Source organism: Anser cygnoides, chromosome 4 (assembly GCF_040182565.1).
Source record: "Anser cygnoides isolate HZ-2024a breed goose chromosome 4, Taihu_goose_T2T_genome, whole genome shotgun sequence".
Taxonomy (NCBI): Eukaryota; Metazoa; Chordata; class Aves; order Anseriformes; family Anatidae; genus Anser; species Anser cygnoides.
Window position 1 is genome coordinate 74,235,596 of NC_089876.1, and position 26,432 is coordinate 74,262,027.

The window sequence follows — 26,432 nt, forward strand, 5'->3', positions numbered from 1 at the left end:
CAGCTTTGTGGAGACTCTGTAGACCTCATTTTAGCAAGAGCAGCCTTCCCCAAAGAATTAACAGCTTCATACTAAACTAAATGCCAAAGCTATGACACATCTTTGCTATTCACCTTCACAAGTTTGTCAGGAGGAAAGGGTTATATACTCATGCTAAGCTCTGTACACAAGATTGCACCTTGCAGTTCCTGACTTAGATGGCAACAGGGCCTGGGCTGTGCAATAAAAAGTAAAGTCACATTCCAGAAAGTTGCCTTAAAACTCGAGACAGTACTCATGACTACATGAGCGTGGTTTTCTTTCAGACTTGAATCAAATGCTGTGAGGTAAGAAATGCTGAGGCTTACTCTGGTAAGAAAAAAAAAAAAAAAAAAAAAGGCTTGATTTAGAAACGAGCATCAGCTTCTCTTTTCCTCAGCACAGATTAAAGTATCCCACTCAGTGCCCCCCATCAATCGGGTACAACCACAGACCAAGGATCAGTCAAAAGCAACCTTGCAGAAACTGTTGTCGAAAAACACATTCTGATCAATGTTACAGGTCTCCTGATGAAGCTTCCTTCCCTCATATAAAAGCTTGCCTGCTTGCATGCAACATTGAATTCTCCCGGTCAAGCTTTCCCAACGGACAGGAGAGAGGGAGGAATAATAAAAAAGACAGCAGCTCGTGAACTATTGCATACACACCTGCAACAGCTCATCTGTCTACACCCTGAGTTATTCTTACTAAGACAGGTCTGCACTGGTATTCTTCAGCAGGCTAACTTGGACACTTAAAGTAACAACTTACCAGCTATCTTATTGCAGGTTATTTTGAAGCCAGTGGACTTTACCCTACATCGCGCTGAGTTCTGACAGCAACGCATTTTCACCTCACAGTAATATGGGCAGCACATCTTTACCTTATGTATCTTCTCGTTACATTTCTGCAGTTTTGTTTCCTGCTTTACCACGCTTTCTCTGCACTGCCCCTGCGCTGTTCCCAGTGGATAAGCCCTCAGCCTTATACTCTAAATACTTTAGCCATAATTTCAACTACCATTTAAACAAGCAATTGCCTATTGAGGTCAGAATCCAACACTTCTCCAACTTATTTCTGTTCTAGGTTTATGTTAAAGGCACTGGGGTAAAACATCTTCCTTTCAATTACACCAAGAACCGCAGAGCGCAAAACAAGCAGGTTATTCCTACCAGCAGCATCGGGGTTGTTTTTGCTTTTTTTTTTTGGGGCGGGGGGGGGGGGGGGGGGGAGCAGGGGGAGTGTTCAGGCTCTGGGGATTACAGTATAGTCTATGTTCTCGTGAAACCTTTATACCTTAAGATCCTTTATTGATCATGGATTATTTCTCTCATTTCATTCTTCTTGTGCCAATTTGCTTCCCTTAACTCACTAAAGGAGACAGTTCCCTTTGCTTCCCTAGTCTTAATGGATAAAAATTAAATGCTTTTTTATTTTTGTTGTTCTAACGCCTATAAACACAGCAAGAAACCTTCAGCTGCGTTCCAGCTTTTACCATGTGTTAAGCGTTATTAAGGACTTGCAGCCTGGAGATTTCTTTTCAATCACTAGCCACACATCTGATGTACCTATTGAATCTGCTTCAGATTACGATGCTTTTAAGACTTTTTTTGAACAATGAAGAATTTGAAGTAAAATTACTAGAGAACAACAAATGGAAATTGCAGAAAAGAATACAATACGTTATTTAGGCTGCTTCTGCTTGTGACTGCTTAAGCCATTAAATTCTTTTTGTTAATGCTATTTCTTTTTTATGTAAGCAGTTATCAAATCTAACAGTATGTCTGCACACTTATATATTAACCTGTTGTCTTTTAATCATTTGCCAGGCTGCAGTTCCATCCCTCCACTGAAATCAAACCTCACTGTCGTGGTCTGCTTAAAACCAGACTTTTGTTTCAGAGCTAACATCTACAATCTTCGTATAAAATAAACCATGCAAGGTGCAACTACATGTTTTTATACAAACATGTAAAAATGTACTTACACTCATTTTCAACCAAGACAGACAAAGTGCTGTATGCAACAATACACAGGGAAAGAAAACGAACCTCTCTAATCAATTTTACAGATCAAATTTTTCTGCAACTCTGAGAAGACTCAGGAATATGCTTGAAATCACTGAAAGTTTTTCAAGTAAAATTTGAGTAACTGACTGGAACCATGCTGTCAAATTCAAACTCCATTTAAACATAGCAAGAACTCTTCAAAAAAAAAAAAAGAACACTGATGTACAACTTTCTTTCCTCGTTACATGCTTTTAAATTTAAGTACCTTGGCTTAACTCGTTTTCTATGAATACCCTCAAATAAAAGCCATTTAAAAATTTAGATTTCCATTTCAAGACTTTAGGTTGAACCTGGCTACTGCGTTATGAAGCTATTATTGTATTTATCATCCTAAAATAAGTCTTTTAATTAAGAGTTGGACAGGGCAACTCACTTCAATGCTTTCCACAACCTTCAGTTTTCACAAGTTCAAATTGTTTGTTCCTCCGTATGTTTCACTAAAATCAAGACCTACTACGTACTTCCTAGACTTTCAGTAGGTAGATTACTCATTGAGGTAATCACTAATTAACCTTTCTGTTTCGGTAGAAGCTCTTAACTTCTTTCATCTCCTCACAGGCCCACACTAACCAGCTTCTCCCCTCCAGCCCCCCGCCTCCTTCAAGAGTGAGGCCCAAACGCAACTTCCACAGAGAGCCTGCGTGTGACGCTACCCAGGACCACTTCAAGGACAAAACACTTGCTGTGTCACCTCACAAACATAAGATTTAAGTCTTAGCATGACCTCCGGCACGGAGTTATAACATCTACAATTCACCCATCATTTTTTCATCAAAAAACATGTTTTCGAGTTACAGAAAGTTACCACAGAAGTACCATCACAGATGTACAAGAGAAATGCGTAGTGGTCCAAAGAACACTTCCATGTAATATTTTACTATCTTCTCCTTCCTTCACCCTCCCTCATCCACACCCCTTTTAGTTTTACAAAGCCCGGTGCCTTACATCTCACAGGACACCCTCCTAGTTGACCACATAGGTGATTTCAGTGGCTATGGCTCCAAGACAAAGCAATAAGCATTAGATTAACACAATTTCCCAAAAGGTAAGAACAACATGTTCACCAGCTTAAAAATATAAGCTTTCACCTCAGCAGCAATGCTATTGGCAGCTGTATTTCAAGTATATCCAATTCCAGCAAAACGGTGCAAGTAAAAACCTTTGGTTAGCATGGCAGAAACGCTGCATGAACTGCAGCTTCATCAACAAATCTACAAACACATCATTTCAGTGAGGCATGCACTGTTAAAGACAGCCCGAGTTTCTTAATTTCAAGCCAACTAGACTTTAAAAAGTTCACTTTCATTTTAAAACCAGAACAAACCATGTCCAAACTACATGTGCAAATTTTTATAAAAATTAAGGTTTAACATTTATTTTACATCTAGCTTTCCACATCCATGTGGGGACAAGGAATCAGAATGTACATAACTATAAGCAGTGCAAAAGTGGTGCCAGTGCGAAGTCACAGATGCACAATAAACTGATAGTACAGGACTAGAGAAAATGAAGCTATGGATGTTAAGAATGGAGACCAAAAAAATTAAACAAGGAAAAATATGAAGAGGGCAGGAAAGAGGAGAGCCGGATGTTTAATAATGCCCTTGTTGCTGCAAAGATAAACTAATGGCACAAGACAATGTTTCTTGTAGAACAAAAATCCAATAGCAATGAGTCTTTATTCACGTTTAGTCACCTGACATGAGGAAAGTGTCTGTTGCATTAAAATAGTCATTAATGTAAATGGCAGCATGGCTGAACAAGTCCTTTTCAATGGTAACGAACATCCCACATAGTAAAGTCACTTCAACACAGCCTCATGACAATTCCCACATCAAAACAGTACTTTATTTTATATTTTTTTTGCCTCATCATTACTCCCACATTAAGATCTTTCAGCTGTCAAGTGTACAAGGTGAAGAAAAAGGTTCTCAGTCAGCAAACACAGGTGCATCAGGAAGTGTCTCCACAATACACCACTTCAGATCTGCTGGGTCCCCAGTCCATCCTTGAACGCTGGGCTCCCAGCACCATGTGTAGCACACTACTAAGGCTACACTACTAGGTTAGCTTATTAATTCTGCATACATCAGGCCGAACAATGTGTCAACCTGCAACAGACTGAGCATTATAACTGAAAATGGCAAAAGATTCACTCTATTGAACTTCACATCATTATTTGATGTTAAACAATGAGGCAAATCCCAACAGTATATACAAAAACCAGCTTTGCTTTTACAAAAGATTTTGTTTCCCATATTGATTAATCCAGGCAGCTAACTCATTGGTTTATGCAACTTTATTGAAGAAAATAAATCAATTACTAGTAGAGCTATTAGTTGATCACTCATCCATTGACAACTTGCATCATTTATTCAGTGCTATATTAAACAGTGTTTTGGAAGACAGATTAACTAATAGCTCCAAGCCTCCTAACAAAATTTAAATGAATTACAAAAATGTTCTTAGACCCTATTTTGGAATACAAGGGATGTTTGACTTCCAATTTCCATTCTCTGTAAAACAAGAACTGGTCATTCCTTTATTGACATGCATAAGATACATCACATTTTCTGTTCTGCTGATGCTATAGATTCAGTACCAATTCTCCAGACACATCAGTTATGAGCAAAAATATATAATAAAACCTCAGTTCTCTAACACTGGAAGGTTTGGAACAAGATGGATGTTGCTACAGCGAAGTTACTTCTTTGATGGGTGAAAACTGAACATCCATCTCCCCTCCCCCCTTTCAGGTGGTATCTTCAGTATCTGTTAGAGCAGTGAGGAATGTTTGTTTTTTAATCTCATAACCAAGTTAGAATGAAGACATTGGCCACATAATACACATGCTCCATTAAAAAAAAAAATTCAGAATCTTGGGCAATTGTTCTTGTGTAACTACTTTACAGATTCTAAAAGCAGTTATTGTCCAAAGCTGGAAGAACTAAAGTCTTCTCAGATGAGCATGTGCATGAATGGAAGGAGGTAAACAAAAAAATAAAAAAGATGAGGTCTGATAGGGGAGCAGCCGGATAAGAAAATCAAAAAAGGAACAGTAATTTAAAGTTTATTCCAGCTATAATGCAGGTTATTCTGACTTTAAGGTAGCATCACATGGCATACTTCTGAGTCCATTCCCGAGATATTCTGTTGTACCTGCAAAGAACAACAGGAACTGAGTTAGTGCCAGCACGAAAATAACAATTTCCTACAAGGTTAACGATCAGGTATTAAGTTATTCCCATCTCCCTGATCTCTTCACACTAAGAGAAGTCTTTCTGTAATAACATTTAGTTAAACTGAAAAAAAAAACCTTGAAAAAATCCCTCCCCAGACTAACCAGGGTGTTCTTAAGTTTATTTGAAACAGTTCAGCTTCAAGGCAAGCGGATTTGCTAGAAATCTCCTGTGAAAAACTACCCAAGGGGAAGAAACAGAGACCACTTGGAGCAGGAGGGGCAAGGGGAGTGTTTTGTTTAAATATTGTTCTTAGATAAAGATTACAGGGGATCACATGCCATAAGTAAAGATTACTTGGTTAATAATATCATTGGATACAGAATTTATGTCAAAATTCTCATTTTAGAGTAAAACAACAGTTAACTTTCTTCATACTTAATATTCTCTTTCCACATGAACACATCACTGAAACATTTTTTTTTTAAAAGATCATAATATCTTTATGTACACTACTTCCACAGGAATTGAGCTGAATTAGTTTATACTTAACTCCATGCTTGTCAGTAAGAAGTTAATTTTCAACTATACAAGCAGAACATAATCCCCATACATTTTCCTAGCTTAGATGTAGAAGATGGACACTACTGAATAATGAACAGTTGAAATTTGGATTGTCCAAATTCATGCATGTGGTCTGATTACAAAGTATTGCTTCCAGGGCATCACTTTTAATGAAATTCTGGCAAAATGTGTGTAAATACTTACCAGAACAGGATGACAAACTCGCTCAACCTTGGTAATTATTTCATACTATCTTTTTTTTTTTTTTTCCCCCACCATGCAAGAGCGGTATCTGTGAGAAAGTAACTAGCCAATACATTTCACACTAACCACAGATCAAGCTGTTAAATATTCAGGTTCAGTAACTGGTACATCCATTATCTGTTAGTTAATCCAGTGCCTTAAAGCATGCAGCACTCAAGTGCTGACAAGCCTCCATTTTGTTAAATGCACCATAATGTGCAGATATTCTTACCCTACAGCATAGCGTATTTCTCTGTCCACTCTCTTGCTAACCTATTGTACCTAATTGGACAAGTATATTTAGCATTAATATATATATATATATAAAACAAACAAAGGCTACTTCATATAGCTATCTGTGCAAAACATTAAAAACACGTAAGGAACAAAAACAGTTGTTTCAACACAGATAGGAAAAAAAGTTACGAAGCCTTTCTCAAGGGGAGCTCCAAAATTAAAGTCCAGGCTGCTTCTAAAAAGAAAAAAGCACCGAAATAACAAAGCTGTCTTTTCCTCAATCTAAATATATCCTATTTATGCATAGTAAGCCAATAAATGGGCAACACGGACTTTCAAATATTGTCACACTTTGGGAAAAAGATGAAGTTTCCTTCCCCCTGAACTTCAAAGATACTAAGCCTCGTTGTTTTTAAGTTATGCACTACCAAGAATAGGTACTTTGACACACAAGTTCTCTCCATCCCAGATTTTCACAAAAGGCTCACTCAATACAATTGCAGTCTGACAAAGCACTCTTCATGAAGTTTGTTAAAATATTGGTCTTACGCAACTCCGTACTTACTTGTCTCTGTCTGTTTTATAGATACGTGCAATCTCTGGCACTAGAGGGTCATCTGGATTTGGATCACATAACAGTGAACAAATGGATAAGAGAACTGTAAAAAAAAAATTCTCAATAGCAAAACAGGAGCAATGATCTCGGAAACAATGGAGCACAGTTCTCTGCATTAGCACAACGTCAGCACACTAGAGAGTCCAAATAACCTTTTCCTGACACATGGCCAAAATAATTTTGTAGCCCGCTTGAAATTAAAAAACAAAAACAACAAGAAAAACCCAACAGAATAAGTTAAAAGTTCCTAAGAACTATTTCCCAATACCCACAACGTTCAGTAAGCATACATGAAAACAGCACTGTTGTTTGTCCCCTGCATTATGAAGCAAGGTAGCAGGCAACTAAAGCATATTATTATGCATTCTAATGACCAGCGTATTCGATATTTTTAATTATTAAAACCAGCGTTTATTTATTTATTTTTGATCGGGCTGAATTTTTTCTCTGTAGTATGTAAGATGGTATACCCTGATCTGCATTGATTAAACTACATGTGTGTTATAAGTAAAGGAGTAAGGCTCCTGCAGGCAGCTGGGAAGTCTGCTGCATCCTCTACTCTCACAGCAGCTTTGAAAGAAAAACATAGTAACAACATTAAAACGTAGGGAATCCACATTCAGATCACAAACCTACTCCTCACACAGACAGGAATTACAAGTTCTAAAGACAAAGCAGCACTTTGATGGATCATTTTGAAGCCACAGTGACCAGCAGCTTCGAGGAAAAACAAAATTTGATCATCATGAAAACATTTGAGAATTAAATGTTATTTACTATACTAAAATGAAGAAAGCAACAAAGTTTGTATTGCAGGACAACATCAACTTATCTTGAAGTATATAATCAGTAAGCTGAGTTCAGGAAGTTAATGTAATACAATGCCAGGGCAGGGCAGCAGAAAGCAACATGTATCAACAACCATTTTCTTTTGTTTACCACAGCCATGTGCCAATATAATTTTCCATGGAATTCTGGACAGACTCGGTAAAAAAAAAAAAAAAACAACCAACAACCTGAAGAATTCACTACTAAAAGCGGAATTCATCTTTAAATTGATATGCAAGAGTATTTTTACATGGAGAACAGCAAACAAGCAATTCCTCAGCCTTAGGTAGTTTCACAGGCCTGCTTCAGTCCAAATGCTGGCGGTTTGCTCTGGGACCAAGCTAGTAAGCTCTCCCATGAATACTGGAGCAAATAAGCAGCCAGATAAGGTTGGCTGCTACAGCCATGTAGCAGAAGGTATTTGAAAAAACAAACTTCCATTAAAAAATGCCGTAAGATATTATTATCAAATTGGCAAAAACACAGGCTAGATTGAGTAAGGGAAAATTCAAGAGATGGGCAGAAGCTCAAGACAATCAAAGCTAAAAGCACAGTATTCGACACCAGATGGAAACATTTCTCCTTCACAAAAGTTACCTTTAGAAATAGTTAAAGCAGGAGACCACTGTGATCTTAGAATATCGAGACAAATGCTGCCATTACTGTTAATATTTGGATGATAGATTCTTGTTGTAAATGCAACCTGCAACAACAAAAAAAACCGATACTAAGAACGTGTTTCGGTTTATAGCCACAATGATGTCATCCTCTCTCTTCAGTCAAGCTATTAGTCAACTCCTTTAGCTCTGAAAGAAAAGGAATTAAGCAGTTCTACTCCATCGCGGATTCATGGAAAAGCAGCCGAGCCACAACCTCTCCATTTCCAACAACCAGGCATTCTACTTCAAACAGAGAGAGGGCAAGGAGGAAGCTGCAATTTAATCACAGGTGTCTGCACCATGATGAAGACACTTAACACAAGTGTTTGAACCATGGCAACACAGCCATCGCAGGGCTAAAGAATATCAAAGATTATAGTTACTGCCAGCGTGCACCTTCACATTGCCTGAAATTTGGAATACAGGCTTTTGTTGTAGTTTTACTAGCTGCTTGTCTTATTTTGTAACTACTGCCAAATTCTAACAGGTACTATCACCTCTGATTTCAGGCACTCAGTAAATTAATCTCTGTCCATGGGGTCACATTTTTACAGAACCCAAACAGCTGTACTGAGAGACCTGACAGCCCCCTTCGCAAGAATTCTGTTACAATAGCACAAATCTATTGAGTTTTCCTAACAGTCAAGAAAAACAGAAATAAAAACAAACATAATTCCAAGACAATCAGAATTCACATATATGAATTTGCTCCTAAGAATATATGCCAACACACTCATTTTGGTGATAGGAAGGTATATAAGATATTGTAAGCACATGAAAGAAGCGAGACCTTGACAATATTTGAACACAGATGTTGGCATTTTCTATTGTGTATTTGGTTCCTTAAAGAGTGCTAATATCACAAATGAGAAATCAATACTTACCTTAGGTGGTTTGAAAGGGTAGTCTGTAGGAAAGTGAATTGTCAAGAAGAATACACCACCCTGATATGGACTGTCATTCTGCCAAAGTAAAGAAATAATTCTCCTATTACCATCTTTAGGACAAATTTCAGTGAAAATATTGCTTTTAAATAATGAAACTTATTTAAATGACCAAACTGTTTATTCCACCAATGTAATGGACACAGTAAAAACTCAATTACTACTTCTTCAGGTGAGTGATACTGAACAGACACAGGTCACTTTCTGGATGGACCTCTGAGTTGATGCTTCAGAGAAAACTTCTCTACCAATTCGAACGGAGCAATGTGACAAAAGCATCCAAGCCTCTCTGAGGTGGCTCCAAGAAGTAACGGTAACGGAGCGGAAGTCCTCTCTAACAAGTTCAAAAATGTGAAGTTCTGCGTTTGGAAATTATTTGTTATAACCACCCAACTTGATAGTGGCCAAGGGCCTCCCTCTAAGTTCTATCCTTCGCCTAGGTGTTGCTTAGCCCTCCAAAAAACCTACCAATACACAGCTAGCTCCTTGTTCCTTGGGGTGGGGAGCACAGACAAAGAAAAAACATCAAGATTGAAGTGAATCCTTCCTCCCTTTCTCTAATAAAAATTGACCATGATCAGGTATGGGGGAATACATTCCCCCTGCCCCATAGAAATAGTTAAAGGGATAATTCATTCAGGCTTTAACTATTAGCAGTAAAACAACATTTGGATTTTTGGGAAAAGCTCACAGGAAGCATGGGATAAACGTGGTGACTAAAGACTAAATATGGACTGCCTATGTTACTAATTACAAGAAGAAAGATGTAAGAAGTTTTTACTTGAAACTACAAACTAAATTTCCAAAATGAAGCAAATATTTTGTTGTTTAACCTGAAGACTACAACACTCTTAATTCCACGCTCATGGCTATGAAAAATGTATCTGAGACAGAGTACACTTCTTAATTATTTGTAAATTCAATCTTCACATTCCTTGTAAGAACATCTCACCAATGTAAGCGGAAAATAAATCTTTCTTAGCTAAATAAAAGCAAATTAAATTCTGGAACACAAGACAAGGGACTGAAACCTGGAAACACGTAGGGCATATCCTACGCAATCTCTACCTGAAACCTAGCAAAAAAGATGTAACTTCTTGCAGTCGGTCAAGGAATACTCCGTGAGGATGCATTTTAGCAATTGCAGGAGCAAACTCCTCCCAAAATCTGTTAAAACTGAAGATAAACTAATGCAAGCACCCTTACATCTTACGAAGATAATCACAGCCTGTACAATATTACATTGCAGAAGGGGAATGCTAAATGATTGGGTACTGCAACCCTCGTCTTTTATTAAAGGCACTAAGCAACACCACAGGAGCACTAGAGCTACTAACACCACACTGTCAGGATATTTCCAAGGCCTGGTTTTGAAACAGGAAAGCAGGCCTTTGTGACTGGCACCACAAAAACCACACGGGGAAAGAAAGGAGCTGTACATTGTTGAACCAGAAGGAGAAGCTAAAAATAATAATCCCATTTTTAAATTTGACTGATGTTTTAATACCTTACAACCCCACAGACACATAAAATCAAACTCAGTACAGCATGGAAAACACCTTGTATTTCAAACATGAATACAGCTGTTAAACGATTTTATCTTTGAGACACCTAGTTACAATCAATGAGGACCAGGGACTTGGGAACAGAAAGCCATTTTTCCAATCAGGTGAACCTCTAATACACAAACTTTCAGTGATCTACTTAAACCCCACTTGCAGATATATAGAGAGAGAGTCTGGGCGATGCTGCATCACTGGTATTTAATTCCTGCTCTGTAGCCTCACCAGAAGCATCACTCAGGGGCTCCAGACCTACTGGCATCTCGTATTGGACTCCTCAAGTTACAAAACGTTTTGTTTCCTAAATATAAATAATCAGCCCTGAGAACTCCAGATGTCAAGTGTTTGTCTTCACTAAAAGCATAAATGGAAACATTTGCCTTCTTTAACACGGAAATGGCCTTGTTCAGGTTTCAGATATGTACCATACATTTAACACACACTCTTCTCCTCAGTCATAACCGGAGCCTCACATTTCAGTGACTTACCCTCTGCTCCCAAAAGCACTCAAGATCTCAGTACATGACACTAGATCAAATAGATTCCCTCATCTACTTCAAAATCTCCACAAAAGCATCCCAAGTAATTACTAAAACCAGGATGAGCTCTTACTACAAGCAAAATCCACGCTAGATTCAAATAGCAGAAACGGTTAAACGCAAAGTTTCTAAGTAAAGTGATAACAGCTTACATTGTTCTAGAGATTATTTCAGCTCAAATACGTGTCCTGGTAAAACGTCACAGCAATGCAATAATCATCAGACTCATTTTTTTTCCCTCCTTCATTCTGTGTTACTGTAAGGAGTATCTCTAGAGCTAAAGCCTGATAATGGGAGTTGAAAAAAAGCAAAGCAAAACAAAAAAACACACAAGTTCTTCCTGAATCAGAACTACTAGTTCAATATTACATCACAAGAATTAGAATACTTACAGGTCCCATAATTGTGGCTTGCCAATGAAACACTACAAAAGAAAAACTCCGCATTATTATCTAGGCATGGTATGCTTTGAGTTAGTAGAGCAAAACATAAAACTTAAGATTACTTACTGTCATCTCCAACGGGACCTGCTGAACACTGTGCTGGAGGATCACGGGCTAAGTCACTAAGTTCCTTTAAAAAAAGAAAAAAAATCTGTTCAGAGAGGGAACACTAATGAATTCAACAGCCCTTTTCACTTGATATCCAACAAAAAACTTTAACAGTTTTTCCATAAACAAACACAGAAGAACATACAGTAACAACTATTAGCGCCAACAGATCAGTATCAGAAACATCTTTGTAAAAGATGACGATTCCCAAAACTGGCTATGAAGCTGAACAGTTACAAGGACTGCTTTTCCAAATAAATGTCATTACTTTTTGTTCCTGTCAAGACAACCCTGCTGGAGAAGGGACAGAGACAACAGGAGGACACAGCCTGAAGAGGGCTAAGTCTAACCAGTTTCTGATCAAGATTTTTAATGATCAAGTCTTAGCTAGAGAAGCCTTAAGCTGGAATTGAGAAAGCTACTGATTAGTCAGTCTTCATGGCATAAGAAGCATGAAGTGTATAACATCCGGTACTAAAATTCAAAACGATGACAACAAGAACAGAACAATGCCAGAAACTCAGTTTCTTTTTCTCCACTACCTCCAGCAGGGATAAATCTTGTATATATTAAAGAAGAAAAGAAAGCTGATAAGTATTGGAACCAGGCAAAATATCTGCATTTTTTAATTTTAAACTTTATATTTATGATAATTATGCCTTTAAAATTCTGAATTAACTGAAATGCAGAAACCAGGCCCCTCCCTCCCTGTTACAGGGGGAATGAAAACAGAAACTTAGAATGGAGGATTCCTTGTCTAGGATCAAGATTCTGGTGATGAATCACTCAAACACATCATTAATTTGTTTAAACACTCCGCAGTTTACTTGATTGGATGGTGTCCTTTAAAATGAAATGTATGCTTTCAGTTGAAGAATGTAAGAGATACCTTCCTTCTTCCCTGCTCAGTTTTGAATCTAAAAATGGCTTCAGGAACTTCTATAAATCTGCACTTGTCAAGGCATCTAGAAGTCACAAGAAAGGGGAAAATCTTCAGTTCCTCTCCCATATATTAACAGTCGCACACAAGTTATTTTACTACAAGTCCACACAAGCCACTAAAACAAGAACTTTCCATTACATTCTCAGACATTTAAGAAACCCAGGCATCCCTGTTATGCTGGAAATATGCACATTTGGACCAGACAGCTAACAACTCAGCCTAGGAAGAGCCTGATGTATATCCTCCGCATTTGACAAATTCCGCACTTGATAAAAATGTAGTACATGTAAGCTAACACAAAACGAGAAGAAAAATACATTACTTGGAGCTTGAACACCTTTGTTCTTGCAAACACAGAAAGAGAAGAGAACACTATTTCAATGTGTAGAAGTCCATAGGCTATATATAAAAACCCTTCATTTTTAGAAGTCCTTAAGTCCACAGATTTTTAGACCCTCATTTCACCACCCTACACAGGCCAATTTTCATCACCTTCCCAGTTAACCAGATCTGACTTTTGCACTGGAATGAGACTATACTGCAAATTTGAATTGTACCAGTTTTCAAAAGCAATAGCACGGTGAAATTACTATTATGGTCCATTTCACTGCTGCTGTTACTTTCAAGGGTGGACAACAGCTCTTTCCAGACCACAGTACATCTCTTTACAGGGTGTTCCTCTACCATATAGCACTCCCCACCTATTACTGGTGTTCCCTGTGAAATCCTTATTTCTGCAAGTAAATATCACTTATTAGGTCCATACATTGTTCAGTAGATTTGCTAAGTTAGACTGGTATCACTCATGTAAAGGCAAAGAAGAAATGTGAAAGAACTTTCAGATTGAAAGTGGTTTTTTTTTTTTGTTTGTTTTTGTTTTTAATTTTCAGGGTCCCCAGTTCCTGCACTTGGCAAATCAGAAAGTCCTGTTAATCAGGCTTACTTCTCATCTAAAAGCCTTTCCATTAAAAGAACGATCAGCCAATTATTTCCAATACCTGGAAGCAAGAAGTTCCACTGGATTTTTTGTCCCTTAAAGTAAATTGTAGCAATAGAATGAGCAGAAAGACAAGTGTTTGGTATTTTAATGTAGCTGTGTAGTTATTACTGGATTATTTGATTTAATCAGGGAAGAAGATTGGATCTTATTTTTGGAAAACTGTCATGGGGACTAAGAGGTATGAAAAGGCTCTTCATGCAGTTTATCAAAATTATTAAAATGAGTAGTATGAAGAAGGGCAAGAAAAGACCAGCATAAAAACGCACTGTTGAAGATATGTGCAACAGCCTTGAGAGCTCCTCTAAAGGTACTACGATCTTTCAGAGAAGCAAGAAGCCAGTACTCAAGATAAAAAACAGTTGACAAATAAGGTATTTTAACACGTCAGGAAAAAAAAATTAATAAGAGTATGTCAATAATCCAAGAAGGAAAGGCAAATAAGTAGAATTCCAGGCGTAAGAAAAATATTTAAGAAGTCCCAGTGAAAAAAATCATGGGGGAAAAAAAGAAAAAGGTGTCAGTAACATTAAGAATAGTGTACAAGCTGGAACATATGAGTTTTAATATTCTGGTCATCCAGACTCAAAATGTATGTCCATAGAGAGTTACCTCTCTGAAACATTTAAACTAGCCTGGAGAACAAGCAAGCAGTGACTTCAATGAGCTAAAGGGCTGAAGTTTTGTCTGGCCCAAAACAAGTAAGTATAAAAACCCCGTTGGTACTAAACAAAGCAATTCAAACTATAGATAAGGCTAGGAGCACCCGATCCACCACTCAGCGCTTCAGCCACAGCACAAGTGATTTACCCACTAGTCAGAAACACAGGAGAGGCAGCACCCATTCAATTCTCTTCTTGCACCCTTTGCTATTGCAGTCAGAGGAGTAAAATTTGTAGCAAAGCTCTTTGTTTCAGCAGAGTTTAAAATGCTGGGGAAGAACAGAGGCCGCGGCCAAACAAACACGGGCAGGTTCTTCCTGCTTACTGTAACACCGGCTCTATTTTTACCTCGCCGTTAAGCGTGTGACACTCCGGCATCTACACAAAAGGAGGGAGGCTTTTCTTCGCAGACAGGGAGCAGAAAGTTCTCCCTGTGTGACTTCAAAAAGCGCCTGCTGCTGAATCCAAGGGGCAAACTGGAATAACTGGAAACGCGGCAAGCAGAGGCATATGGGCTGTGACATTCGGAGCGCAGCTGAAGCATTTCATGCAAGGAAAGGGAGGAGCCTCCCCCCCAAGTCAGCGGCGGAAAAACAGACTTGTCTTCTTAGCTTATAGAATAGCTGATCTTGATTGCTACCAGGCAAACGTTGCATCTGAAAGTATTTCTAGAAGCAGAACTAAGCTTGGTGATTGCCATGGGCCGACAGAAGTCAGCTCAGAATTGTTCCCCTGCTTTCCCATTTCGTACCAAGAAGGTAAGACCGTGTGAAGTTTGTTAGAATTTAAGTAAAACAGTAAAAAAAAAACAAGTCCCCAGCACTGTTCTGTAAAATACCTAAGCATAAGGGCTTCGTGCTGCTTGTGCTGCAGTCCCTCCACCTTTGCTCCTTCTTGTTCCCAGTCAGTCTCCACAGTCCTTTCCTCTGTCAAAGGATCCCAAGCTACATCGCAAACTTCCTTAAAAATGCCCAAAGTAGAGCCCACGCTTTCCTGGAGTCAGCTGCTGTAGCTTTTCGTTTTACAGGTGGCTTAGGAAAAAGAAGAAGAAGCGTTCCCAAGAAGCGAATTCCCAGGCCTTCGCACAGAACCGACCGCACCAAGCTGGGCTCAGAACGACCCGTTGCACGCCTGTTGGGACGGATTAGTCTCGAATTACAACCGTGACTCCCAGGCTCTGGCTCTGCCGCAGGTTTCCGGTACGGCTCCGGCGTATCACCATTCTTGTGGCCCAGTTTCCAAATATAAAGTCGTGATAGTGCCTACCTCGCCACTGGGTGGATTAGTCACCCAGCATTTTACAGATTTAAGCACTATTTAAGGGCCGAGGACCAACGCTGCCATCAGAGGACAACGGCAATGAAGCATGCAGACGAAGGCATGCAGGTCCATCTTTGCACCAGTTTTGGAAAACCGGTAGGTAACTGGAAGTGCAGCCACTATACCTGCTCCCTACAACAGACCAACCTGCTTCAACACAAATTCAGCACCACGGTATGCCGCCAGGTTCACATCAAGTATGCGGTAGATGTAGTTTTTGTGGAAAAACAGATGTATTCTTGGCTCATCTGTCTCCTCTCTGTGAATTCAGCAAAACACTAGCCAAAAAATAAACCAGTAACTTCAAGACAGATATAGTTTAAAAAGCTAAATGCTTGTTTTACACATACGTAATCGTAACTAACAGAATATATAGTACATGCTTCAACTGATGAAGTGAAACCTTGGCATGTGACTGCAGGACTCTGATCCTGGGCAATATTATAAACCACCAAGTGCCTTTTGTTTTTTTCCTGACAGAAAAGCTGCTAAAGAACCCTCAAACAATTCCTCCCTGCCAGCTGTTCAGAAAGATTACAGCAGTCATCTGAAGGGTGAAGAACATCTGAAGAATGACGAAGGATGCCTCATCCAAATACACACGAGCAGGACCACGAAGGGAAGTACTGAAGGCAACTAGTCGCTCTCCTCGCAGTTCTTCACAGCACTTCTTCACGTTTCCAGGCCTCAGCAAACCCAGTAGCAAACGGCAGCCTGCTGCCTAGGCAAGCTGCCTTCTTTCGAGGCACCAAGCAGAGCTGTCAGTGGCAGCAGCTCCTTTGCTTCCCATTTCTCAGAATCCACGTTCCCTGCAGCTCCACTGCTACATTTTTCTAGTTTAAGATGGAAATAGCCAGGGCTTATTTTTAATGATAGTAGCAGCTGACTTAAATACAGAGTGGCAGAACATCGCTCATCTTCACAGGCATAAATGCATAGTTAGATTTAATATTGGTTCGTAACACGATTACTCGTTAAAATCATAAATTGCAGCTTGCTGGTTTCTAGTCAAGAGAGCACAATGAAAAGAATGAAGTTTATTTGCTTTAAGTTTCCAGACACTGACTTGTTCTACACTGGAGGGAGGGAAAGGTGATATGCAGTTAAATCAGAAGTCTAAAAGAAAAGAAACACCACACATAACAAAACAAAATCACTAAGCCAAACGAAAACCAGCATTTGAGTGCTTGTCTAATATAGTCTGTCATAAACAGGACAGCTCAAATAACTAAGCATCCAAAAATTCACTCCATTAGTCTTTACTCATTAGCTCACAGCTGAAAACAGCTTTAAAAAAGAAAGGATTGGAAGCAGCTATAAAGGGAGGGGAAGAACATTTAAGCCTGTTTGAAGATTAAGAAGTGTCAGCCAGCAAAGAACTACTGCTTTATCCCACACACCTGCATCTGCAACATTCGTTTCGGCATGAAAATTAATTATCCCTGGAAGCAGAAAATAACCGTTTGAAAAAAAGAGTCTGAATGTGGATTTTTAAGCTGAATAAGACGACACTGGCACAACACACACGCGTAACCAACAGAAAAGTGTCAATTTCAAACAAACGGACCTTGTGGCTAACGCTTAAAAATATGGATACAAACTACCTATAGTGACAGTGCATAATGCAGAAGGACGTAGGCTGTTGTTTACAGAAAACCGGGGGCCAGAGAGCAGAGTGCTTCTTAACAAACCCAAGCCACTATGGCCAGGAACGTAAGACTTGGGATCATCTCCATCTTGATTATTTCGCTTGTTCTAACCTTCAGGATGTCATCTCCATAGTATAAAAGCTTTCAGGCTACCCACTGCATCTTGGTCGTACAACGTCTAGCAACAATATCATGACGACGTATTAAAAAACAGACATTGAAATATCCAGGTTTTAAACCTAGCAGTCGAAGGAAATGCCAAACTGCTGTGCAGCTGTAATTAAGTCACTTTGTGTGCCTGGACTGATGCAAACTACTCGGATGACTACATGCTATCTTGCCAGAGAACCTACCTTTCAATACCCAGACCTTTGTGAAAGGGGCTATTGTCTACAGCTCTTCTCACCTGTTCTGAAATTTGGAAGGTGTACAATGTAGGTAATGGTTTCCAGCAAATTTCACTGCTACAACAGCTAAAATATCACTCTATTCTACTCCGGCCTTTCCCAGAGCTCACCCCTGTAGCTGGACAGATCTGACTGGAAAAGGAGGTCACTCACCAAAAAGGCATTCAGAACAAACTCGAAAAAGGTGGCAGCAACTCCTACAGTTGTGCTTTGGACTCGGAAATATGGCTTGTTTCCCCACAAGTAACCAAAACCCACAGCAGCTGTCTTACTCAAGACGAAGAAAATCTGACTGCTTTACACACACGAATTCTGGGCTATTACAACAACTACCATTCTCTGAAAATAACAGGGTTACTAAAACACAAATGCACATCAGCACAGGATGAAGACTGAACACTGCCTAAAATATTCTGAAGGGAAAAGTGTGGTGTGAAGCTCGGGTTAACTTCCTGTTCGTTCAGTGATAACTGGGGGTTTTAATTCTGCCATTCCCAAGCTTCTGAGTGCTGGATCCTGAAACTTGACATACTTTCACTTACAAGCTTCCCCTGTGAGAACCACAGATCATCGGTTCTGCAACCAGAGCGGCACTCAGACACGAAGGTACGCAGTGGAAACCGTCCACAAGAGAAGTGAGATGTACGCAGCTAACTGAAACAGAACGGCGGGGGAAGGAAGGGGCAGATTAAATTCAACATAAACTCAAAATGATACCCTTGGAAAAACAAACAAAAAAACTATATTCAAAGTGAGGCACCCTAGCCCGGACCACTCCTTGCTTTGTATGAATCCCAAGAGGAAGGCGAAAGCAGCTGAAATATACCATATGGGTATACTCCACGGTCGTGCCCACGCGGTCATAGCCACGGCAGTGATTACGCTATCTTATCTACAGCTGTACCATTACGCGACCATATTATGCTATTGTGCACAGCCACCCCTCACAATGGACCTGTGTTCAGAACAGCTAGCGGCAGGGATGCAGAACGGAGGGCTGTAGGATTAGGTACAGTGAGGCACCAAATCAGCTCACGCTGAGCCAACGGCGTAAAAAAATTCCCAAGCTGTTCCCGAGGTGAACTGCAGATGCTCTCACAGTTCAGTTCCACCTCAGCTACCTAGAGGATATTGGTGTCCAGAGGGGTCTTAAAGAGCAGAAGAGGAAAAACAAACAAACAAACAAACAAAATAAACAAGCAGTGTTTAAAAGAGTATTTATAAAGAGACCGCGACCACCACATTGAACTGGGGGAACAGAAGGGGGGCATTGCCTATCTGGCGAATCATCGTTCAGGAGATTCTCCTCTGCCGCTCAGGGAAAGGACAAATTAAAACCAAGTCCAAAAGGAAAAACAAAGTTTGCAGTCATCCGATTTACAGTACTGGCTGGCATAATTACTCGGATAGGCGAGCAAAGGTTGGGAAATACAGCCTTAGAGCAGGGCACTCGTGTTTACCAGGAACCTGAAGATGACGGAAGCGATGAGCACCTGGCCAACCTAAGCCCAGGTTGGAGAGAAAACTCCCCGTAAAATCAGCCGAGCGCTTAGCAGTCCTCGTGCCCCCCTCCACCACCACGACCTACACCACTCGAGCATCCGCCCTCGGTTCAGCCTCAAACTCTGGTGGCCAGATGCTCGGGGAAAGGATTAAACTTTTGTCTCCTTCCTTTTTTTTTTTTTTTTTTTAAACTAGGCCCTAACATTTGCAAAGCAGCCTGAAATCCTCCCTTCTCTTTCTTAAAACCAGAATAAAAATGATCACAATTATAGCGAGACCCTGAAGATGCCTAACCTACCATGCATCTTACAGGAACGAGGTTCAGAACAAAGGCTTCCTACAATCAAAATTTTAAAATTGAAGCTAACTTTTGATACGAATGCACTGAACAATGTTTAAAAAAAAATCCTTTCCATTTAGCTTTCAGTCCTGAATCCTGCAATGCCCATTTTTCAGTAAACCCTGTCTACACTGAAGTGTTTGATGAATAGTTGCCAAAGGCATAAACGCTAATTTAAACTTGTGAATGTAATTTTAACTAATTTTTTGCATGGCTTCCCTCGCACAACCTACCACATTTAACGTAACGGATCAGTGCCCCATAAAAAGCCCACTGAAGAGAAAGTTTTGTTTTAAAATATTTCTTTAAAAAAAAAGCAAAAAGAGCCTTCAGTAGTTCCTGTTTAGAGTTTGAAGGATTAAATGTAGGTTCAAGAAGTTCCCAAAACTACCCAGCTTGTGCAACTCAACATCATTTAAGGCTCTCTACCGTTAAAGCCAACTTGACAGAAACAATTATGTTTAAGAACGCACTACTGACTGTGCTCCTATATACATTAACACAGCTGCTCTCGTTTCTTACCCTGGCTAGTTTATTTTTTCCTGCGCGTTGTACCGGCCGATTCCTACAGCACGTCAGTCACAGGAGAAAACACATGCCTGTAACTCAGCCGTCTCAATGCACAGTGTGTTAGCCTGAACTACCCGCCAAAGTCAGCTTATATTGGGGTACCAGCCCTGATGTTGGAGCACAAGGCACGTGTTCCCACCTGCCAGCTCTGATGCACAGGGAGGGACCCACAGGAGAACAGAGGGCAGGCAGTTAAAGCAGCAAAACCATCCTATCTGCAGCAGAAAGCTTGATCTGACATTGCGTATCGACGCCCTAATCCGAATTACGCAGAGGCGCTACCCCTTCCACTGCTCCTTACCGGCTGCCACCCCGCATCTCAGGCGAGGCCAAGGACCTCCATCCTCTCTCCCTCCTTACGCAGCTCAACCCAGGTCCGCCGGGAAAACGCCCGCCGGCAGGGGAGCATGCCAGGCTGGAGGTGGCCTCCACAAGGCACAGAGATGCCTTTGGCAGGAGGCAGTTCACTGCTGCGCGTTCAGCAGCTGTTGCTACAGCTGTTTGTATCCCCCCCGGCCACCCGGCCATGTAGCAGCTCGAAGGAAGGCGTTAGCGCTTCGGAGCCGCTCACGGCGCGGGGAGGCAGCCGAAGGGAGCTCATCTCGCAGAGCTGTGCATCGGCTCTCCTGCAGAAGAAGAAACTCGTGGAGGGAATAATACCAAAAGCGTTGGCTTACTTTCAAAAAACAGATCTTTAAAAGCTGGAATGATCGTAAAGAAAACGCTGGCTAGACAACCTTTTACCCAGTGCATTATCCCACCCAAATCCTTCAACATACCAGAGAAGTCTGTTTTTAAGGTATGCAAGAAGTACTCATCTAATGGACTATTGATCCCCGAAGTTCTGTAAATTACCTAAGCGAGATTACAACCCCGATTCCAGTGCACACACTTAAAGACCTATGCTGACCGGCAACTTGTTTCACAAGCGCAGAGCCCAATTCATGGGAGAAACCTTCAAGTTCCTGCAGCTTAAACTTCCTACGTACGGAAGCATTCATTTTCCACTCTGGTAAAAAAAAAAAAAAATGGCCAGTTCTCAGAGCACACTCCGGGCCTTCATAGGAAGCGCTGTACTTGAATGTGGCTGTCAAACCAACCCAATTAAGAAGCATTATTTCCATTTTAATAACATTCAGTTTGTAGGATAAATGTCACTTCTGACTATTCAAGTAAGCTAAATCCTAAACAGAATTTAAGCGATGACAGCTTCCAAGTGATGCTGAGTAATTTTGTCCTGTTTCTCAAATAAAACACCGAAGGTGTTTGACACTCGCTCCTCCCAAACACTCCATCCTGAAATGTCATGACTCAAAATCCCCCACTGCCCTCTGGCTACCCACGACCCTTCTAACCACCAAGGCCACATGGCGTTACCTACTTGACACAAGACTTATCTATTTTGAGTACCCCTGGACAGGCTGAGGTGAATTAACAGAGGTATTAAAAAGGTAACGCAACACACAGAGTGCATTCACAAATGTTTAAAGCATTTAAACTAATCTTACATCAACTGCATTTGATCAGCTAACCCATCTCAACTTCCTGAGCCCCTAAACAAATTCAGACTTATTTCTAGACATTCACTCAAAGTGCAAGATCAATCACCTAACTTCAAGGTATTTAATGATTTTGAATGAGCCCAGCAAATTAAGACAGCCCGCAAAAACAAAGTAATGCAGGTTTCATCCAGCAAAGCTAAATTCCAAACAGTTAGCTTTTCTAGTTAGGCTCACTTTTAATTTTTTGTCCTAAGCTGAAAACAAACTAGTGGTAATTTCAAATGAATGTAACAAGTAGGTTTTATCACATTTCAATTGAATCACCTCTACGCAAGTTACACCTTCGGTTCAAGTGATGCAAATTTTCGTGCTGCCTTCATCCCTGCACGTTGCATCCAATCTCCTAAAAATATTATGAATGCCTCCAGGGTTTGTAGCATTTCTTATTTTGAGCGTTTAGAGGAGGGCAGTGGGGGGAGTGCAGTTGCAATTAAATATACATCTAGGAATAGCGCTGGAGGCTACAACCTTGAGGAAAATTGTTATTTAGTCTCCACTCTAGCCCTACCAACAGAAGCCTCCTATCTGTACTTACGTAGCAGTAAAAGGTTTTGCCACCTTCAGCTTCCAGGATGCCTGCTCCACTTAATTTTTCCTAACACCACCCCCTGACATCATGATGCTGGCTTGCACCGTGTTTAACCAAACGGACACGAAACACGGCAGGCACAAGTTTTCCCGAGGATTTCACAGATGAGACATTTCGTACACACATCCCCACCTCCTGCATTTATTCTATTTTTAGGCCTTTCATACCACTTCACCCTAACGGATGTATACAGCAGTGATAAAACGGATGCCTGCCAATGACGTCACCTCCCCGAGTTTTACCCGTTTTATGCACTCCCGGCCCCGTACTCCAGTGCGAAAGTTTCTCCTCGACAGAGACGTGATGCCGTTCGAACCCAAGTGCCAGCGCTGCAGCGATTATGGGATGCACATTTAGCAGCTACCGCTCAACGCTTCAGACCGAGACAACGTGCAACGAGCACGCATCGAGCATTTACATACAAGTTCATAAACAGATGCTCATTTGTTCCACTGCCCTTGTGCTCATTTGGGGAAAAAAAAATCATCATCCTCAGGAAAGGAACCTACGTCTTAATTTTAGCTGTTTCCCATTATTCCACGGCAAAAGCAGTTTATTGGTATAATAAAACAACTGCCACCCTTTTGCAAAGCGAGCCGTGTCAATAAAGCCGAGTTTTGCCAACCGAATGCAGGCCACCCTCGGGGCAGATGGCACAGATGCGAGGATGAGATCCAGCATAACGTCATCTTCCTGGGACTGGCTGCGTACCTGACGGCTCCTTCAGCTGGAAGAGCTTAATACAGCATGTTCCAGAAGCAGGTAACCCAACGCACAACACACGAGCACTCATGTGCTTTCATTTCCACGTCAGAAAGCAGACTTCGCTAGTTAGGCTTTAAGTGGGGGGCGGCAGCACTCTGAAGGTGCTACATACTTCAGATTACATTTACACACACTAACGCCATCTGAGTCTGATTTGCCATGTATAACGAAGGATTTTATTTTACTCAGAACACTAGTCCATAAATAAGAAGTGGGTCAAAGACCCTGAAAACACCTTCCTAGTATATTTGGGATGTCATCGGCTGCACAAGACAATGAGTTCCAGCCCTGACAGGTAATGCCACGAGTCAGACTAAACCAGCTACGTGTGATTACAATGTTGTGAGGTCCTGGTCTCTCTTTAGCCTGCTCTGATCTAGTGCCAACTACGTACTGCGAGGAAGCAGAGTTTCAAGGTCTGATCTGTGACCTTACTATCGGAAGACGGGGGATCCCAGATCACCAAGTGACAGAGTGCCATTCCCTGGCTTTACAGGTCGGTAAGATTAAAATCCAAATTCAAAACAGCCTCGTCATGAAATTGGTCCTCCTATTTTTGGATTTCAGCCTCAACCCGAGTAAATGCTTTTATCAGAAACCATGCTTCAGGAGAAAGCACCTCGCAAGCACTGGTTTCAGTCTGGCTGCACATCACCATTTTGACTTTCCAGGCCGGCAAAAACAAAATCGAAACCGTAAACCCCATGTGAATTTGGAAGCGTATCTTGTAGCAGCGTGATGAAATAGATTAAAAATAGCACCTTTAAAAAAAAAAAAAAGAGAACGACAACAACAAAAAAAAACAAAGAACCACCGATCCTGAACTCCAGCACCGGGTGAGGGAAGAAGCTCGCTGCTACACGCTGCCATAGAGCACAAGGATTAATACAGGCCCGGAGACTGCACACAACAGGCCCAAGCCGTGAAGTCAGGCGGATGACTTATCGATTCAAAAGTTATGATGAATCGTTTCAAGGCTTCGACCGCCAGCCCGATGGTTGGAGGGAGGCAAACCCTCCCTCTACATAATAACAATCCCCTGGTTTTAACAGTAAATTCTTACCTGCAGCGCCCGGCTGCGTTTCATAAGCATGAGTTGATGACAAAGCATACCAGGGAGTATCCTAGCCGTGCTTCAACCCAAGTGATACCACCCGCTCGCAGGGGGGGGGAACGAGTCCCGATGGCGGGTTCGAAAGGGATCGTTTTGCGATTCCTGCCCGAGCGCGGCTGCCATCTGAGGACGATCCACTCGGCCACACGACCCCGCAACACGTTTTGCGTTTCCCGAGCTAACAGGGAGCCATCCACCGACGCACGCCTGGCGAAGCGGCTCGCTCCGACCGAAATGGCCCCGGAAGCACGGCCGGGGAGGGAGACGGAGCCCCCGGCGGGGCTGCGGCAGGCAGCAGGCCCCCGGGGCGCCCCGAGGTGCCGGGACACGCCGACTTTCTGCCATCTTGCCGAGGGCACCGGGGGGGGGCCGGGCTGCGGGGGCCGCGATCGCTCCCGGGAGGCAGCGCTGAGGCAGCCGGCGTGCCGAGGGGCCCTTCCCGTCAGCGGGCAGCGCTTTAAACTTCCCTCACCTCCGCCTTTTTTTTTTTTATTTTCTTTTTTTTTTGTTTTTTTTTTTTTTTTCCTTCCCGAGCGCGCTGCGAAAGCCGCTCCGCCCGGCCGCGATTGTGCAACGGCGCAGAGCCGGGGCCCGGCGCTTCCGCGGGGAGAGCCGGGGCGAGGCCGGCGGGGGGCGGGGGGGGGGTGAGAGGGGCTCGGAGGGAGCCGCAGCGGAGCCTCCCCGGGCTGCGGGAGCCCGGCAAGGGCCCGGCCCGGCGGGGCCCCGCCGCCATCTTACGATGCGGGGAACAAGTTCCGCGCCGCGGGGGGGGGGAAGGGAGCCGGGCAGGGAGCGGGGCGCAGCCCCCCGGCCCCGGGGAGCCCCGGGCCGGGCTGACACCGGGGCGGCCCCGCCGCTGCTGCCTCGCCTCGGAGCCGGCCGGGCCGGGCCGAGCCGGGCCGGGATCCCCACAGCTCCGGGCCGAGCCGGGCTGGGTTCACACACCCCCCCCCCCCCCCGAACCCCGGTCCCAGCCGTGCTGGGTGCCCGCCCCCCCCCCAGCCCCGGTCGCCGAGGGGAAGCCGGTGTGGCGCAGCCGCCACCCCCCCCCCCCAAAAAAAAAAAAAGGTTAATAATAATAATTAATAATTAATTAAAAGGGGAGGGTGGGGAGGGGGCACGGCCCGGGGAACGGCCTCCTCACCTTGTTGATGCGTTTCAGCGCCATTGTGTCCGAGTGCCGCCGCCGCCGGGCCCGTCCGTGCGCCGCGGTGAGTCCGGAGCGAGGAGGAGGAGGAGGAGGAGGAGGAGGAGGAAGGCGGGGAGGGGGAGGGGGCAGCCGCGCCGCTCCTTCCTCCGGAAGCGGCCGAGGGGGGCGCCCGAGATGGAGCGCCCGGAGCCGGGGCTGCCTGCGGGCAGCGGGGCCGTGCGCCGGGAGGAGGCCGGGGACGGGGAGGAGGAGGACGAGGAGGGAGCCGCGAGGCCCGCCCGACACCGAGCGCAGAGCCCGGCCGCGCACCGCCGCCGCTGAGCCAGGCCCGGCCGCCAGGAGGGGAGGGGAGAGGAGGGGAGGGGACGGGGCGGGAGGGGACGGGGCGGGGCCTGCCCCGCTGGCTCCGCCCCGCGGGCGGGGCGACGCGCGGCGCACGGCGGGAGGCGGGGAGGGGCGGGGCCGCCGAGGCGCTCGCCCCCCGCCCCCGCCCGCGGGGGTGGTCTCGCGAGAGTTCGCCCCGCACCCCGGCGCGGCTGATGACGGCGGGGCCCCGCCCGGCCGCCGCCCTGCCCCGGCGTGGCTGCGCGCACACAAAATGGCGGCCGCCGGGCCTGCGGGGCTGCTGTGGGGCGGCCGCGCGGTATCCCTCCGCCTGGACGCGGCTGCCGTCTCCTTCCGCGGAGCGTGTTCGAGCGCTGCTCCTGGGGAGGGGGCGACCGGGGGGATAGGGCCCCGAAGCAAAGGGGGGCTGCTGGGGAGAGCGGCAGCGTCACACTCGGCTAATCTGCGTTCTTCCTACGTTAGGAAAATTTGGAATTACTTCTTTTGTAAAATCTACGTTTTCTGCTT

At 43.3% G+C, this 26,432-nt stretch overlaps 1 protein-coding gene across 5 annotated transcripts; it reads right to left on the bottom strand.

Annotated features, from left to right (window-relative positions):
- Positions 1 to 3,747: 3,747 nt before the first annotated feature.
- Positions 3,748 to 25,948, bottom strand: UBE2D3 (ubiquitin conjugating enzyme E2 D3). 5 transcript variants are annotated; one of them, XM_066996866.1, is made up of 8 exons: positions 25,575 to 25,948; positions 11,968 to 12,031; positions 11,851 to 11,882; positions 9,298 to 9,375; positions 8,352 to 8,457; positions 6,876 to 6,969; positions 6,306 to 6,355; positions 3,748 to 5,246 (listed from the first exon to the last, which is right to left on the bottom strand). In XM_066996866.1, exons 1-7 carry the CDS (start codon positions 25,596 to 25,598, stop codon positions 6,307 to 6,309), a joined length of 447 nt encoding a protein of 148 aa, XP_066852967.1. In that variant the 5' UTR covers positions 25,599 to 25,948; the 3' UTR covers positions 3,748 to 5,246; position 6,306. The 5 variants fall into 5 exon arrangements, with proteins under 5 accessions (XP_066852967.1, XP_066852969.1, XP_066852966.1 ...); XM_066996868.1 differs by lacking the exon at positions 11,851 to 11,882 and adding an exon at positions 12,899 to 12,974 and having other exon boundaries at positions 25,575 to 25,940; XM_066996865.1 differs by lacking the exon at positions 25,575 to 25,948 and adding an exon at positions 24,380 to 24,424.
- Between the last annotated feature and the right edge of the window lie 484 nt (positions 25,949 to 26,432).